This window comes from Aedes aegypti, chromosome 1, assembly GCF_002204515.2.
Source record: "Aedes aegypti strain LVP_AGWG chromosome 1, AaegL5.0 Primary Assembly, whole genome shotgun sequence".
Classification (NCBI taxonomy): domain Eukaryota; kingdom Metazoa; phylum Arthropoda; class Insecta; order Diptera; family Culicidae; genus Aedes; species Aedes aegypti.
Genome location: NC_035107.1, coordinates 162677298 through 162695316, shown reverse-complemented (window position 1 = coordinate 162695316; position 18019 = coordinate 162677298). Strand labels below are relative to the sequence as shown.

Genomic DNA, 18019 nt, shown 5'->3' with positions numbered 1-18019 from the left:
CTTGGTTTAAAAATGTATATGTTGAACGTAATTTCATATGTTGTATATGTTGCATCGTATAAATTTAAATGACTTCAATAATTTTCAAAGTTGTAAATTGTATAAAGGTTAAAATTAGACTGCACTTATTTTGTTTTATTCGGCAACAAACTTTTCAAAAAGAATATTATTACTTTTTAATCAGAGAGCCCGCACTATACAAAATTTAATCTTGTCCAGCACGTCGTTGACGAGTAGTGTGTGGTCTTTCACCTAATAAATAATGCGCTCGCTGCTAGGCATTGCATATACAATAAAATGCATTGTGTTAAGATGGGCATTAAATACTCCGCGTCCATTAAATACCTCTGCGTCCATGAGCCCTCTTTGGATTATTCTCTCATTAGATGCGAAATTAACTTACCTCCGTTACACTTTGATCAGATTTGAGGAATGCTGTAAACTGCGAGAGATATGTAATAAATTTACTTTGGATGATCAACAAAAATCGATAAAGTGTGCAGTCAGAATGGACCAAGTGCTTATTACCATAACAGCGAAAATGATCAGCGCGCTGAGGAATGTGAGAAAATGAAAACATTTCTGGAAATTTGTCTGATTTTTCGACATCGAATCATTCTTCTACTCATCCATCAATAGAAATTTATAAATATTGCTTAATTCGATGCATTTGAATTTGATTTTTGACCATTTACCATATTCGGATGGGTGGTCAGAAATTGCAACAAATTCTGTGCAGACAGAGCGGACCAAGTGTTGAAAAGCAAAAAAATGATAGATTACTGCATTTTTTTGAGTTAATTTCAGAGTCCGATAGAAGTTTACGGTTGTCCTATGGTGTATGTATGGCATGTTCTAGGACCCGCTTATTGGGCCAGCATATTTTGGTCGGTACTCAATATTTTCACTTGGTTCACTCTGACTGAACGCATATTTGAATATTTCTGGTCTTCAATGCCCTTACCCTGGGAAACCTTCATTTTCAAGCTATCGTAATGTCACTGATTTTGGTATTTACTATATGCATTATTTAGGAATTCACGATACTCGTGTCGAAGGGTCTCGATAATCTGTTTATCTTAGAGATATGCACCCAATTTGAACATGCAAGCATTAAATGATTGTTATTTTCCTAGAAATTGTGCAGTCAGAGTGAACCAACTCACTGAACGGTGGTCTTTAGTTCAGTCAGAGTGGACCAAGTACAAATAGTCCATCAAAAAATCGTTCTATTAGAGGTTTGGATTATGATTTTTCATGATTATCACTTCACATTATATTGTTTGAAAGTAACATAAAGGCGTGTAGAAATATTGAACCAAAATTTAAACGAGTTCAAAAATTACAGAGCGTTAGACTTTAAACCCATTTTTCTCAAAATATGAAGAATGTCACTTGGTCCACTCTGACTTAACGCCGACCATATATAATTAAAAAGTTTACTTCAAACATTTGAAAACTCATCAAAACATTAGAGCAAAACAAACGATTAAAGATCACTGAGGGTATTGTAATATATCATGCTAAAAGTTAATCACTGAAAATTATAGTCTGAAGTTTAGGTGTACCTTCAAATTGGCTCTCTCAGCCTAGCTTATAAAAACGGGTAATGTTGAAGAGAAAGTCATTAAAACTTTGCAACTAGAGAAATAAAAATATGTGTTTCTCACTTGGTATTTGCTTTTCTGTTTTATCAAACAAGGAAAAGTGCCATTGTTTTTCATTGAAATTGAGTAGTTTTCATTAAATTCTACGTACATTTCGGGAAGCCCGGGATTCCCGGGATGTCATAACTAATATCCCGGTAAACGGGAAATCGCGAAATTTGTCAAACCCCGAGATTTTTTGTCCCGGGGTGTTGCGGGATGGACATTCTAACTTGGGATATGTAATTTTAAATTCGGTAACAGATGTTTTGGCTCAGAAATGTTTTCTGATAATGAAAATCATGTTTAAATCGTAATCTTTTATCATGTGTCATACTTTTTTTTTTGTATATGTTTGCTTTCAAATTGATTAGTTAATTGGCTATCTCATTGCCTAGACCTGTGGAGATTTGCATTCATTATTTGACGACTTCGGCTCTGTAATGAATCCTTTCCGAATGAACCTTTTGTTTTAGTTTTCTTTAATGTTTCAATAATGTTTTGGAAAGCATAAAAAGATTTTGCGCCCTCTAGAGAAATATTTCCAAACAAGATCATTTAAAGGGATTTGCCCCTTTGCCAAATCAAAAAGTTAAAAATAAATAAATTGACTGCAGAACTGACAAAACCATACCTATTGAATAGCTTTTTGAAACCTGGAAAAGTAGAAACAACGTTGAGAATTATTCAAAATTGACTGAAAACCTCCAAAAATGCTCCAAGTTTTTTAGCTAGTTTCAATAGTAGCGATAAAGTTTTCCTATGTTTAAGGATCCTATAAGGAAACAACGGAAAGGTACCACTACTATTGGCACACAAATTTAAAATATATCACAACTAAAGGAACAGTGAACCAATAGATGGGGGTATCATTTTTCTCTGACATGCCCTAGGTTACTGCTATGAAGCTATTTTTCTCACAATGTGAATGGTCTTCAATTCCCATTACAAGAACAATGTGTACATATAATGATCACCTTATATTTTCAGCGGTTAAATTTGGCTAATACCTTCACTATTGGCAACTCTACCTGAAGCAGCTTACTTAATCAAATGAGCATATCTTTTCAAATAAGAAACAATAGTTATAAAATAAAATTAAATTCAATAAACATGTAATCGCAATAAATCACGATTTTCTTTGGAATTATAGAATGAATCGCGATAATGAACATGCTCCACACAACAAGTCAATTTCAAACAGTGCTACACGAGCCATAAAGTTTGAAGACCTTTGGGACAATAGACAAAGATCCTAGAAAAACTTTGTACCACACAGCTTTTGTATGATGGTTTATTTCAATATTCAGAAAAGATTTAAGTTCAGATGTTTTGTGCACCAATGCCAATGCTTGGTGTATCGAGTCTCGCGAGTTGGGAACCCGTTTCATAGAGAATCTAAGACCCGAAGGAGCTTTTGCCGTGGTAAGAGCTTGAACCTGAACCGAATGCGCAGCAAGCAGGCGGCTTAAGACGGGGATCGCTTGTGCCGAAGTGGGCTTAGGCGGCTCTCGCTCGTGTGTTTCTTTTTTACTGCTGTGATGTTGTTTGACTGTGTTGGTGTGGCGATAAACGAAAAAAGTTTTTTCCACCTACTGGGGTATAAAAACCGATTGTAAAATTACCTTTTAATACAGTTTTCCTAGAGGTTTGGCGGAGTATACATTTCGAAGAGATATCCTTCGAGAGAAACGACTACCGAAGTTTGGTGTGCAGAGGGATTTTACCCGTGCTGTTTCGTGGAGTGAAGTGTGACTGTTGCTTGGTGCAAAAGTGTTGGACATTTGAGGATTTCGAGTTAATCGATTTAAGGACACTCTGTTTCGACGTGCAAACAGTGAAAAACAGTGTAAACGATAAAAAATGAAGTACAGCATAGTATTCGTGGTCGCTTTGTTTGGAGCCGGTATGTAGAAAAGATTACATCAAGCATGTTCTAAGGACTTGACAAAACTTGTTGAAATGTGCTGAAGAGATTGTTTCAACTCAACTGTGCGCTGCTGTGGCTTGTTTGTCCTGGATGGAGATTTGGTTTGGAGGAGATTAAATATTTGCTGGCTTGTATTCTGCTGCTGGTGTACTGTTGTGAACATTTTTTCGCTACCTTGAATTGAAACTATGGTTGTTCCACTAAAGCTCAGCGTTGTTGTTGTCGTCAGGATTGGAATGTTTTTGACAATGTTCGGTGCTGAAGCGAGACTGGGATAGAGTGAGAAAACACGAGGAAATCGGTTTGTGAGTCCGAGTTTGTTTAAATGCTGCAACACAAACGCGGGGTTTGTCAGAAGATTGAGCAGATTAGTTCACTAGAGCGTAATGTGCGCTCGTAATAGACTGGAATCAACAACTTGTGGCTTAAAATGTGAAAGGAGCAGCATTGGCTCGCTTTACTCAGACAGAACAATCGATGATGGAGGAGGATGGCTGGGTGAAATATAATTGATTGTGTTTTGCAACGCTACGTGTCTGCCTACTTTTGGGTGGTTTCAATGGAACGTTAATAATGTTGCCGGAGGATTCAAGTGATGAATGAATATTGTGAATGCGTGCGAAAATGAGCCAAATTGCTAAATTCCGTTTTGAGATTAATTTGGTTTTCTTTGTAAGGTGATGCGATTTTCGTTTATTCCTTTGTTATTGAGTGAACGAAAAACAACTTTTTAGATAAGTAATGCCATTGATTTGAGAGAAGTTTTATTTAAAATTTTAGATTGTGATAAGGTGATGAATGCAAAAACTAAATTACTGGGTATCCATTTGGAGTCAATTATATAATTTTCCATACAGTTTATACTTATTCGAATGAATCGTTATTTATTTTTGAACAAATAATAATAATTTGGAAAATTTGTGTATAATCATGTGTTTTTAATAAGCTATCTGTCACATTGACGATACGTCAGTCGAGAATTTTGAATGAAGTATCTCATATTTTGAAGTACTTGGCTTCTTCTTCTTGGCATAACGTCCTCACTAGGACAGAGTCTGCTTTTCAACTTAGTTTTCTTATGAGCACTTCCACAGTTATTAACTGAGAGCTATCTTCGTTAAAGTTTCCATTTATGCATTCGTGGCAGGTACGATAATACTTTATGCCCAGGGAAGTCAAGGAAATTCCCATTGCGAAAAGATCCTGGACCGACCGGGAATCGAACACAGACACCTTCAGCATGGCTTTGCTTCGTAGCCGTAGACTCTAACCAATTGGCTAAGGAAGGCCCCGAAGCTTTGCTATTTTAAATGAAACATCAGAAAATCTCATTTTTTCTAGCTTCAAAGCAAATTGTCTCATATTCATTCTAGAAGTTTTTATTGCGACATTCACAGGTGTGATAAAGCTACATATCATGCTTCATTTATGCCTGCGGCGATTATCAAAAAGCCTCGGCGATTGCGAAATAGGTAAAACGAACAACGAAAACAGTCAAGCTGTGATGCCGACTACAAAAAACGGGTTAGGCTTGACCTTGAAGGCAGCCGAAGAAATTCCAAAGTATCACGTAGCACTGGAGCACCATTTCGAACATAGGTGTTATGTCATTCAATGACACATTTTCGAAGTAAACCAGTTTTGACTGACAGTCCTTGAGAGATGCAAACTACAGATTTAAAAGGCGTTATCGCTTTCGTTGGCTCTGTTCGTTCTCTGGCTCGGCTTGAAGTATTCCATGGTAATCCACAGTCATTAATAGTATTGTACCCACTAACTTCATGCAATCGTTCCAAATCTGTTACTACCCACGTCGTCATCGCGAGTTGAGTAACAGTCAAATTAGTATTCATCAAATCGAGGATCACACTCTTCTCGTCGTGACGGCAGCTTAAGTTGTATCACAAAACAAAAGAGCCCATCAAGCAATTTCCCGCTCTAACCTACCTCTCCCCAATGCAAACGTCGTCTTTTTCTCTGTGAATTTACGCGTAAAGCCATATCGACAAATAAATTCACCACCATTTGACATTCCTTGCACGTTTGAGTTTATTCATAGTGCTTTCCATCCGTCCATTGGAGCCATCCGTTATGTGCGGTAATACCTCTAGTAAAACCACGGCTCTGTGCATTTTGTAGACAGTTCTATCGTTTCTTTTCCTCAGTTGTGGCACGGTGCTGACAAACGCGTGATCAAATTAGTTAATTTTCCTGATTGAAATCGTGTCCCCTTTTCTCATGACTCATACCCTTTCCTCTCAAATGATGATTGAGGTATGATGGAAAAACTTGTGCTTTTGCCAATTGCCTCTACCACCAGGCTCCCGAATAGCTCAATTTAATAAGAAACCATTCACAAGCTAGACGATGCCAGGTCCTGCCAACATGGATAAAAAGCAAAACCGCCGGAAGGCCAGGAAATACCAGACACTCAAAACTTAACCTTTCCACTTCCGTAAGTCATGGCAGAGACAACAAGCGGTAAAGTGCTTTTTCATTACAGTATCACCTGAAGAGACTTCTTCTTTCGTTTTTCGAGTAGAACACTTGACTCAATTGCTTACAACCGGTCATACTATACTAGATTGTTCCATCAAGATATTGTATCGGGTCGTCGCCAGTTGCTGCCATTTTGTGTTCGAACCGGATTTGTTCAGTCCACCGTCTTCCATTGGAAGGGACAACCGAAGATAGCTCTCACCGACACGCTGGGGATTCACTTCATTCCGTCCAGCTAGTAGAGTACTGCTACAAAAAAAAATAGCAAAACATAAAGGAAAGTAGCAGATAATCGTTCGCCTAATGAAAATCGTTGCAATTTTCCACCAATTAGCTATTGATCTTTTCTTCCAGTCAACAGCAGTAGTCTCAGCACATACACCAAAGCATTGAGATTTATAATTGCTGCTGGTTGTTTCACTGCACCTACACAATATCGATATGGATTGGTGTTGTCTGGATGTCTGTTACTAAAGATGTAGAGGGAGTCACTGTAGGTCAGATGAGCAGATATTTTACAGTCTGACTTGGGATTCAAACGAATTTTGCATAATTTATATGTGGTTCATTGTCATCAGGATCCTTGAGTTAAAGATGAATTTCAAAAATGTACCTTACGATTTTTCTGAAGGAATAAATATGCTTATAGAGCATAAATCGATCCTTTAATCAATTTAACAAGCGTTTTTCCTAGTAACTTCAATGATAGCATTTTATTTTTTAAGTTCTGTTCAAGATATTTCAAAAAATGTTTCTTTGTTTTGTTTTCTCTTTTATTTTCTCTTTTATGAATGACTGGTCCCAATAGATTCTTTTCTGCTTTGTAGCCAACTGGTTACACACTGACTTTAATTTTGATCTTGTCCTTGTAATATTTCAAAGTTATCATGAAGCTATTTGTAATCCTCCAGCTCAATTATTCGAGAGCTAATTGGAATACACCTGTGTGATACTACCAAGTTCATACTCTAGCTTTGTAATTTTCGCAATTTGAAGTTTGAATTCTCGCCTAATCTTGAATGACGCCCTAAAAGCCATTGGTAACCATGTGTGTAGCTCATTAATTCTGAGAAATGAATGAATAAGTATCCAAATCAACACCATGGGCAGATATAGGATGATCCTTTCTTCACCAGAGCGTTGTAAAATAACGTGAAAATCCATTCAAACAATGGTTACCAATTTAGGGCGAGATCATATATTATGCGAGAATTGACAAATGAACAGTCACATTTCTTTCATTACACACCTCTGGATGTCGATTTTACCATAATTAAACTCGTTTAAGCATAAAAGATGAAAAACTACAAAACTTCCATTAGTCTACTTATCATATTTATCATTGATTTCATTTTAATGACAAAGCTGCCATGGTCACCAGCTAAAGTCGGTAATTCAATTCCATATGAATTGAAATGTTTTACGCTCTGTTTCGGTACCGGAAAGCCCAAACTTTTCAGCATCATTACCCCAGGCAACCTCTTCACTGACGCTATTTATTGAATTATAACAGCTTCTCTCAAGAAGACTCAAGCACTCTTCGGATCGGGTTGCATATTTTGCATCCGCTGTTTTCCTCGAACCCGGCGAATTCGAATGGGGGACCGATTAAATTATATCGCGTCTACATGGACCACTGCCATTTATTGGCTGCATTCGAAAACAAGAGCTTCAATTGCACTCCGAAAGTGTGCTTTATAGAGCAGTGAAGAGCAATCAAGTTGAGCAACAGTAATTTTGGGACGTCGAGTTGGAGAATCCGGAAACTACCGCTAACATTAACAACCATTGCATCTTCGCAAAGATCCGTTTGATTCTCTTGGATACAGAGTGCGCAATTAGCAATAAGCTTGAAATTGGTGCCAGTTAACAAGTCGTATTAAAGCATCCCTACCTAGCCCAAAACACCTCTTGATCAAAGAACCGTCAATATGTAATGACGCCAGCCTAAGACCGTGATGGGCCTCGGTTAACATCCAAACAACGGCAAAAACCAATTACCCACACCACCCACTCGTCATAACCAGAAAGGGTGGCAATCGACATTACCTGATACGCAATAAACATCATTTTGCACAGCATTGACCGTCGCCGGGGTCCGCGAAATTAGCACTATCCACACCGTCCAATGGCAGCATCATTGTCGCCGTGAGTCTTCATCATGGCCGCAATATGTAACACTTTGTTCGACATTAATAATAGTTGGTCTGCAACAACAGCCCAATGCTCCGGGCAGGTCTTTGGAGCAATCTATTAACACCTTTGCGCGACAGTCAGTGACCGGCATCGGAGATCGGCCATTTTCTGGCGGCAACGTTCGATAATCGCGATAAAATGATTAATTAACGATATCTTGAAGGGTAACTTTTCATGGTGGGACCTTGATTGGCTATTCATAACATACTCCATAGTCTCACTTTTCAAGCATCAGCGAGTGCGTGCATGTCGAGCTAGGCGTACACAGGAATGTTAAATTGGGAAATGTATTCAAAAGTTTTTTATTTGAGTTTTTGCAGAAAATACCGATTATGGTTATAGTTGTTTCAAAGTTAGCCATATATTCTAAAAAAAAATTACGTTTTAAAATTTGAAAAATAATAGAATTTCGAATTTTGCGTTTAGCGAAATAGGGATCCACCATGAACTTAATTGTACTCATTGTACTTATTTTGTATCTTGATGGCTACAGTGTACCGCCATACTATTGCCGGGAGGATTAGATCTTCTTAAAACTCGTGATCCATGCGTCATCAACGTCAGCGCCTCGTATCCGTAGAGATCCACCGTGAATATCAATGTTGTATATAAGGCGAATGTTGTTTCCGTTTGAAAGACTTCAGCTGGTTACGTAATCCGTATGGTTCTCTATTCACAACCACAACATGTCTGTTTACTTCATAGGAAATGCAATTGTCACATGCCCCAAGTATCCCTATCTCTATCTGCAACCATGTACTTCGTTTTAGTGAAATTGATGACCAGGCCTATCCTCGCTGGCTCCCTCTTCAGAGGCACGAAGGCCTCGTCCACAGACCTGCACTCGATTCCGAACACTCAATTTTGAACCATCTAGCGTTGTATGTAGCAGCCTAATTAGTTTCACCGGAAAACCATGTTCAGACATTTTCTCCACAGCTCATTTCTTTTCACAGAATTCTATGCTGGCTTGAGATTCTGTCTCACTCTGCTAAACAGGATGCACGACAGTATTCTGTACGCCGAAATCAACAGGATAACTCTCTGTATTTGGCGCACTGTGGATTGTCTTGTATGAGCGTATTAAGCCATCCAACCAGCCCGTAGGCATTCGGTCGGTGGGCACATAGCTCGACTTTAATTGGTACAACTGCAATTCACATATTTTTTTTTTAAAGACACCGACACGTTAATGCTTCCAGTAAACGATTTGTCCTTTGAAGGAAGCACCATACTAGACAACGGACTAGCAACGCCCAGTGGCACAGTCGAAATACTTTCAGGATGAAATAGGACTGAAGCGGGAATCGAACCCACACTCCTTGACACGATACGGCCAAATGCTTGGTAACACTAACCGCACGGCCACGAAGCCCACATAATTTTAAGGAGATTAACAAGAAACTCCTACCAACAAATTTTGATTCATCTAAATTTTACATAAAATCGAACTCGCTACGCCCATGACTGTTTGTGATTCCAAGAATCACTATCGCCGTCGTCGGGATGAACGTTCGTTTTCGACTAATTAAATTAATCAACTGCATCAATCTTCAATCAAAGCGAAGACACATTCGTCTAAATGACTATCCCTCGCTTACCTACTCCAATTGAGCAGGAAGACAGTGTATCTACGCTAATTTATACTATCTCATCATTTATTTAGATCGCTGCGAGCTGGCTGCCCACTGACCAGCCACCGTACAAATCCTTCAAATGTTTAATTATTGTAATTAATTTCTCTCTCCGTCCCTGTTGTGCTGAACAGTCTGCTGGACATTTAGCGTCCTGCACCTGTGTTGGCTCTTCTGGTGGCGGCGGCGGCGGAGGCAGTTAATCGAGACTCGATATCAAAATTCAATAATGACGAGACGCGTTTGTGTCACTTGCACCGTGTAAGTTCCCTGGAGGTAGCAACATCAATGGAACGGGCACAGCAGAGATTACTCATTATAGGAGTGCTCCATTTATTAGAACTGAGGTTTACTAGAGCAATATCAGGAAAATATTCATTGTAATTTGGATATAAGACGCCTTATCATAAAGCCTCAACAATTAGCTGAAACGTTTTCCGGTCTTCTGGATATGTGCAATCCTCGAATGTGAGCGAACAGCCAATCGGCAATGCACGCAATCTATTCCGGTGCGATGCGGTGAATTTCGGTGAAAGATTAATTTCACCTTTCACCGCCAGACGACAACTCACGAGAGCTGTGCCTGCCTCGTGCTTGTAGCGATACGCTTGGTTAGGCACACCTTCGCTACAACAATGGGTATATGTGAGAGATTGCTATAGAATCATTGGTGCGTGTATTGAGATAAAAGGGGGCCAACTTTGAATCTGTTGGGCTGTGATCAAGATGCGTTGCCGTTTAGGTTGGCACACATGAAAGGGATTCGTGAGATTCCTTCTATCGCAATTGGCTTCGTTCGTGGAGCAATTGGATTTAATGGAGCAAAATTTAACATGATTTTAGATTCAACGAATGATTTTCAGTTTTAGTCGTGATGGGATTAGAAGAAAAGGGGCGTAAGCGACACAACATCGCTTTGAAAAGATTTTTCAACATTTTCAACAATTTTGCACTCCGAAGAATTTTACAGTATACATAACTTAAAGTCAATCAATTTGTCACTTCGTTGTACTTATGGACCTTTTTGCTTTGGGCCCCTCAAGTATGAATCGATTCAAATAAAAACTAAGTACGGGATTTATATGGCGAAATGTGTATTCGAATAGAATACTAGAATTGTTATACAATTTACCGTACACTTGGTATGGAAGCTGGAAACCAGGCCGATGCTGATGCCATGTCCTCGCAGAAATTGCGTCAGGTTTAAGTTCATTTCCCCATGTTCTTAATTGATACTAATCTGATACACTTGGTATAGAGCAATGGGATCTTTTACTTTTAGTGAATTCATCCAATTCTTGCTGCCAACCTCTAATGGTTGTCTCTTTAAACGTTGTTCTTCTTCTGCGATACCCCTTTAATTGAACATTTTGCGATATCCTTTGATTTGAAGTATTCCCCATATTCCATGATGATGATCCCAATGGGTGTTTTTTTTTTCACAAGGGGGGAATCAGTAAACAGCACAGAGTACACCGACATTATCCGGGACCACCTTACGGTATTTCATCGGGGAGGGATCAGTGCATACTAGGCAAACTGCTACTCCTAGCTGACTTAAACAATGTTACAGGAGACCAGCCTCGGCAGGGCGATTCCTCTGCAGCCGATTTTGGCCAGTGTGCCATAGGTGCTGCAATTCTAGCATAATGTGAGTGACAGCCGTAGTTACTGCATTCCAGCACTAGACATCCGCACACATTCTTTGGATTACGTTGTTCGGGGACGTGTTCCTTCTGCATATAGCAAGCACGCAATTTCACACAACAATGAAACGCGGGTAATCGAACACGACATGCTCCGCTGTTTTCTCCACACCAGCACAATTGTGGCACTCAGGAGATTCTGAGTGCCCGAACCTATGCAGGTACTGCCTATAACAATCATGTCCTGACAGAAACTGCGTCAGTTGGAAGTTCACTTCCCCATGGTTTATTTTATACCAATCTTACACATTTGGTATTAGCTGATGGGTCCATCTACATTTAGTGGAGTTATCCCATTCCTGCTGCCATCTCTTTATACGCGTTGCGGACTCTTCGGGTATTTCTTTGGTTGAAGCATTGGACATCTTCCATGATGATGAGCCCGATGGGCGCCATCCCGGCTATGATGTACACGGTCTTTTTAGAAACCGTTCGGTATGCGCTTGCTACTCTTAAAAACATGATGCTATACGTGCTTTCCAACGCGTTAGGTTTCTGCTCATTCTAAGCGCTTTTGACCAGATTGGTCCTCCATTCCTTAGTATGGATAGCGCCACGCCTGCCAGGAGCTTGCGTTTGCTGGCAATTACAGCAGAGCTGTTAGATATCATTCTCGAAAGCGCCGCTATAGCCGTAGATGTCCCTTTACAGACATATTCAACGTGGCTAACAAAGCTGAGCTTGTCATCGATACCTAAGGGATCGCTTGGACTCTATGGGTGTTGTAACGACCCCTCGGTCGGCGCTTCTCACTACACTGGAGATGGTCAGCTGTGGTAACTACAAACTTCATTGTGACAGGCGGCCTGTCACTGAATCTACGCTGTTCGGCGAAATAATAGAAGAGAGCGGAGGAAAATAAAACGTTGATTCATGCTAGAAGTTCGTCAAAATAATCAGTCAACTATTTTCAACATTTTCATAGGAGTTCTTTAGAGTTTATTGTTCTATAGTGTCGAGGAATAGTCGCCAAGTGAATTGCACAAGGGTATAATTGAATTTATAAAAAATAATCGATGAATTTGCCTAAACTAAATACTTTTCCTTAAGATAACCCTAAAACTTCGTCCGTGGGACAAGACAGCTCTGCAGCCTTTCTTTGCGTATTACTCTTAGCTAGAGATTTAATCGGTAAGATAGCTTGAACTAGGCTTCATTATTTGTCCTAATACGATATGTCTAAACAGGTTGAACCCGCTCGCTGAAAACACGTAATAGTAGCGTAATACGTTAACGCTGTAGCTAGGATCTCGTCCGGTAATTCTAATTGCTTCTCCTAAACGATAATCTATTTTGAAACTGAAATCCAATTACAGAAGCTAAACTCCAAAGTACATAGGGTGAACAGAAAACTTAAACAGAAATAAGAACACTAAACGTAAGCTATGAATATGTACAAACATAAGTTCAACTCACTCAAATTGTACTTGTTTTACAGGAATTTTTTAATTACATATTATTTGTCATTAAAAACTTGGACGTTCTTATTACTGGCGTGCTGTCACCAACAATTTAAAAAATTCGTTTACAAGAAGTCTGGCGATCCCGCGTTGGCTGGGATGATCAGATACCCGATGAGCTGAAGGATAAATGGGAGTTGTGGCTGCGCTATTTTCCGGCGGTACACTCCGTAAGCATACCCCGTTGTTACCGAGCAATGGTCCGCTTAGAAGACGATACGAACGTTCAGCTTCACACCTTTGTGGATGCTAGCGAACTTGGGTATGCAACTGTTATCTATCTACGGTTCGAGCAGCAAGGCAAGGTGGAATGCATGATAGTTTCAGCCAAGGCAAGAGTAGCACCGTTGCAGTTTGTCTCAATCCCGAGACTAGAGCTACAAGCGGCCGTAATTGGTTCCAGACTGGCTGAAACCATCGTAAACTCGCTATCGTTCAAAGTTAATCAACGCTTCTACTGGACGGATTCACTCGACGTTCTTTGTTGGATACGATCAGATCATAGACGATACTCACAGTTTGTTGGATTCCGAGTGAGTGAACTTCTTGAAACGACAACGATTTCCAGCTGGAATTGGGTAGGTTCCAAAGACAACGTCGCTGACGAAGCAACGAAGCAACAACAACCGAATCTGGAAAACAGTAGCAGATGGTTCAACGGACCAGATTTTCTTCACCAGGACCCCTTATACTGGCCAAAGGAACCAGTACATAGTGGAAATACGATAGAAGAACTACGCGCACATCTGCTTCACCAAGGAAACACTTCAGTATCCGCTGTTGATTTCAACTACTTTGATTCCTGGGTGCGTCTACTACGCGTGACTGCTAGGCTTCTTAGATATATGGGTAACCTTCGTAAAACAGCGACTAAGCAGGATCGAACAGGTGGCCCGTTGTTAAAGTCAGAACTACAGTCTGCCTCGTTTTACATCTACAAGCATATACAACGAGAGGTGTATTCCGAGGAAATAAACCTACTTACAAACTCCAACAAGCCCCGTCTACCAAAATCCAGTCCAATATACTCCTTTACACCATTTTTGGATGAACATGGAATACTACGAATGCTGGGGCGAATAGGAAACTGTGAATTTGCAACAATGGATGTGAAGAATCCTATTATACTTCCAAAGGATCACCATGTAACTAGGCTGATCGTGCTGGACTACCACGTACGGTATCAGCATGGCAATCATGAGACGGTTGTGAACGAGCTGCGACAAAAGTACCGTATTCCAAGGCTCAGGGTGCTATACAAAAGTGTCAAATCGAGCTGCCAAGTGTGTAAGAACGAAAAAGCCAAACCAAATCCTCCACTGATGGGAGATCTACCTTTTGCTAGATTAGCAGCGTTCACTAGGCCATTTTCGTTCATCGGTGTGGACTATTTCGGGCCATTGTACGTGACAGTTGGAAGACGACTAGAGAAAAGGTGGGGCGTACTTGTAACATGCTTAACCGTACGTGCCATTCACGTTGAAATTGCACACTCACTCAACGCTGATTCATGCATCATGGCTTTGCGTAACTTCATGGCTAGACGAGGCGTACCGATACGAATCTTTAGTGATCGTGGCACAAATTTTGTGGCATCTAGCAAAGAACTCGAAGCTGCTTTAAGAGAGATGGATCAGGACAAGGTGATACATGAGATCGTGAGCCCTGACACGGAGTGGGAATTTCTGCCACCAGCATCTCCGCACATGGGCGGCTGCTGGGAGCGTCTTGTCCGTTCGGTAAAGGTAAACCTACAGAAGATGAAACCACAACGGAACCACTCGGATGAATCTCTACGCAACACGCTAACTGAAATCGAAAATATCATTAATTCGCGACCGTTGACGTTTGTATCCGTTGATGACCCCGATGCTTCAGTATTGACTCCGAACCATTTTCTCTTGGGGTCGTCCAGCGGGTTGAAACCAGCAGCACCCTTAGATGACAGCGGACGTAGCTTGAGGCGAGCATGGCGAGCGTCACAAGTCGAGGCGAACCTTTTTTGGCAACGATGGGTGCGTTCCTACTTGCCTGAACTGACCAAACGCTCAAAATGGTTTGAAAAGGTCAAACCTATTACCATCGATGACATTGTAGTTGTGGTTGACCCAGGACTACCCCGGAACTGTTGGCCTTTAGGACGCATAATCTCGGTCAAGAAGGGCAAGGACGAACAGGTCAGAACAGCTACGGTGCAGACCAAGAACGGTATCTACGAGCGCCCAGCTACGAAGCTGGCCATTCTGGACGTTCGACGCGATTTACAGGTAAGCCAGGACACTGGCGTACCTGGGGAGGGCTGTAACGACCCCTCGGTCGGCGCTTCTCACTACACTGGAGATGGTCAGCTGTGGTAACTACAAACTTCATTGTGACAGGCGGCCTGTCACTGAATCTACGCTGTTCGGCGAAATAATAGAAGAGAGCGGAGGAAAATAAAACGTTGATTCATGCTAGAAGTTCGTCAAAATAATCAGTCAACTATTTTCAACATTTTCATAGGAGTTCTTTAGAGTTTATTGTTCTATAGTGTCGAGGAATAGTCGCCAAGTGAATTGCACAAGGGTATAATTGAATTTATAAAAAATAATCGATGAATTTGCCTAAACTAAATACTTTTCCTTAAGATAACCCTAAAACTTCGTCCGTGGGACAAGACAGCTCTGCAGCCTTTCTTTGCGTATTACTCTTAGCTAGAGATTTAATCGGTAAGATAGCTTGAACTAGGCTTCATTATTTGTCCTAATACGATATGTCTAAACAGGTTGAACCCGCTCGCTGAAAACACGTAATAGTAGCGTAATACGTTAACGCTGTAGCTAGGATCTCGTCCGGTAATTCTAATTGCTTCTCCTAAACGATAATCTATTTTGAAACTGAAATCCAATTACAGAAGCTAAACTCCAAAGTACATAGGGTGAACAGAAAACTTAAACAGAAATAAGAACACTAAACGTAAGCTATGAATATGTACAAACATAAGTTCAACTCACTCAAATTGTACTTGTTTTACAGGAATTTTTTAATTACATATTATTTGTCATTAAAAACTTGGACGTTCTTATTACTGGCGTGCTGTCACCAACAGGTGTCATTTCGGTTATGATGCACGCTGCCTCTTTGGAAACCGTTCGTTGTTTTTAGCACTTTTGACGCACTCTTAGGTCTGGATTGCTTCACGCTTGCCAGAAACATCAGAACTGTTAAACATAATCCTTAATGAAGCTACAATAGCCACAGATGTTAGATTTTTATTCGCATATTCAACATGATAAGGGGTGCGCCTGAGCTTTACAGCGATCATATTACCCTGAGAATCATATGGGATTACTTGGATTGAATGGTGAAATCACTTGCCGAGATAAGCGACCTTTGCTCATACTTGCGGTGGTTGACCATCACAACAGTGGGATAGTCCTAGATCCATTCCTCAACTATACTATCTTTAGTGAGCGGATCAAATCCACTTTATTTATCAATACGTTATAGACAACTATGATGACGTTATTGGCGAAACCTAAAATGTTAACTCCTGTCTCAAGGACCAGCCTTAGTAAGTCATTGTAAATCGTTTTCTAAAATATCGGGCCCAATATTGAACCTTGCGGCACTCCCGCGCTGAACTAGTATGTGAAGGATTAACCTCTCCTACAACTTTTCTACTGTACCTAGTAGACAGATTGGTCATTTCTAGTTGACAGATTGGTACATTTCGTAAGATTCTTTTATCTGGGCAGTGTTGCATCAAGCTTCTGAAGATGGGCGGATCCGTGATGATTACCTTTTTCAAGGCAACATTCGGGATACCACCGCCACTTCTTCTTTTTATTCTGCACATATCATTCGCTCGCGGTGTGGTGCGATTATCAATCACAGTAACAAGAGCGACTTTTCACCTGTTTGTTTGAAGTTATTAATCTATGCATAGGTTCGCTCTCTTCTGGAATTTGCATCAGAGGTATGAAGCCCATACAGCAGTTCTACGCATATTTGTCCCGCTGTCCATGTGGTTTACATAGAACAAGGGGCAAGTAGGCGTTGAAGGGCAGTATGGATCAATGCACGAGTTGACTATTTTACGTTTGAGCGGTGCCGTGTTATTTATGTGACCATGGCAACGAGTGAATTCGGCACCGCTCAAACGTCAAATTAGTGAACTAGTGGATTGGTCCACATCGCATATCATGGAACATTCAAAATGCGAATATCCAAAAGAATCTTATATAACGCGCCTTTCGAATCTTTTTGGGACATGTCTTGTGAACCTGCCTCCGTATTGAGAGCATTACCAGCTACTGGGTAGGTGAAACCAAAGTTTCTCAAGCAGATGGCTATCGTTCACCGTGTTGCAATTAATAAGACTCAAATACAAAAACCATTGGATTGGATCGAATTGTTCTTATGGATACTCTGTATGGTTTTGAAAGTCAAAACCGGTAAAATTTGATTAACTCTTTAAACTGTTCCTCAATAGTAATAGAGTAGATATATAAAAGACACGACTGAACACTTAAATGATCTATTCAAAACTCCCAATCTCCTGAAAAATTTCTTGTCCTGCCAAAACGACATACCTAAAAATATCAAACTTCCATGAGTCTCCACTAATTCAAAGCAATCCACCAACTCGTGACTCATGGCGCAGCAATCCGTTAACTTATACCGTTAGATTTGCCCAACCTATTTCGAGTACTTCCCGCCAACAACTGTGTAACCAATGTCGTGCCTGTCTATTGTGTTGGAGTTCGACGCCATACTTGGGCTGCATGTCAGTGTCTCCGTTTGGCTTGCGGGATGCATGTTCGGAATATTTATGCGTGACATTCAGGCAGCGGCGTTTAACGAATCACTAGCCGCTGCAGTGCGTGAAAGGTAGCATTTCACGTTCCATGGTTTGGGTCCTTAAAGACACATTAATCGTCATCGCTCCATCGACCCCAAAAGCCCT

The 18019-nt window shown here is 40.5% G+C and overlaps 1 protein-coding gene across 2 annotated transcripts in view; it reads left to right on the top strand.

The window, feature by feature from the left end:
- Positions 1-3127: 3127 nt before the first annotated feature.
- LOC5578580 (protein obstructor-E) overlaps positions 3128-18019 on the top strand; it is a 75195-nt gene continuing 60303 nt past the window's right edge. The window contains exon 1 of one of the 2 annotated variants that reach the window (XM_001663921.2): positions 3128-3552. In XM_001663921.2, the coding sequence (XP_001663971.1) occupies positions 3510-3552 (43 nt within the window). In that variant the 5' untranslated portion in view covers positions 3128-3509. The remainder of the gene's footprint in view (positions 3553-18019) is intronic. The other variant, XM_021852935.1, reaches the window with a different exon arrangement.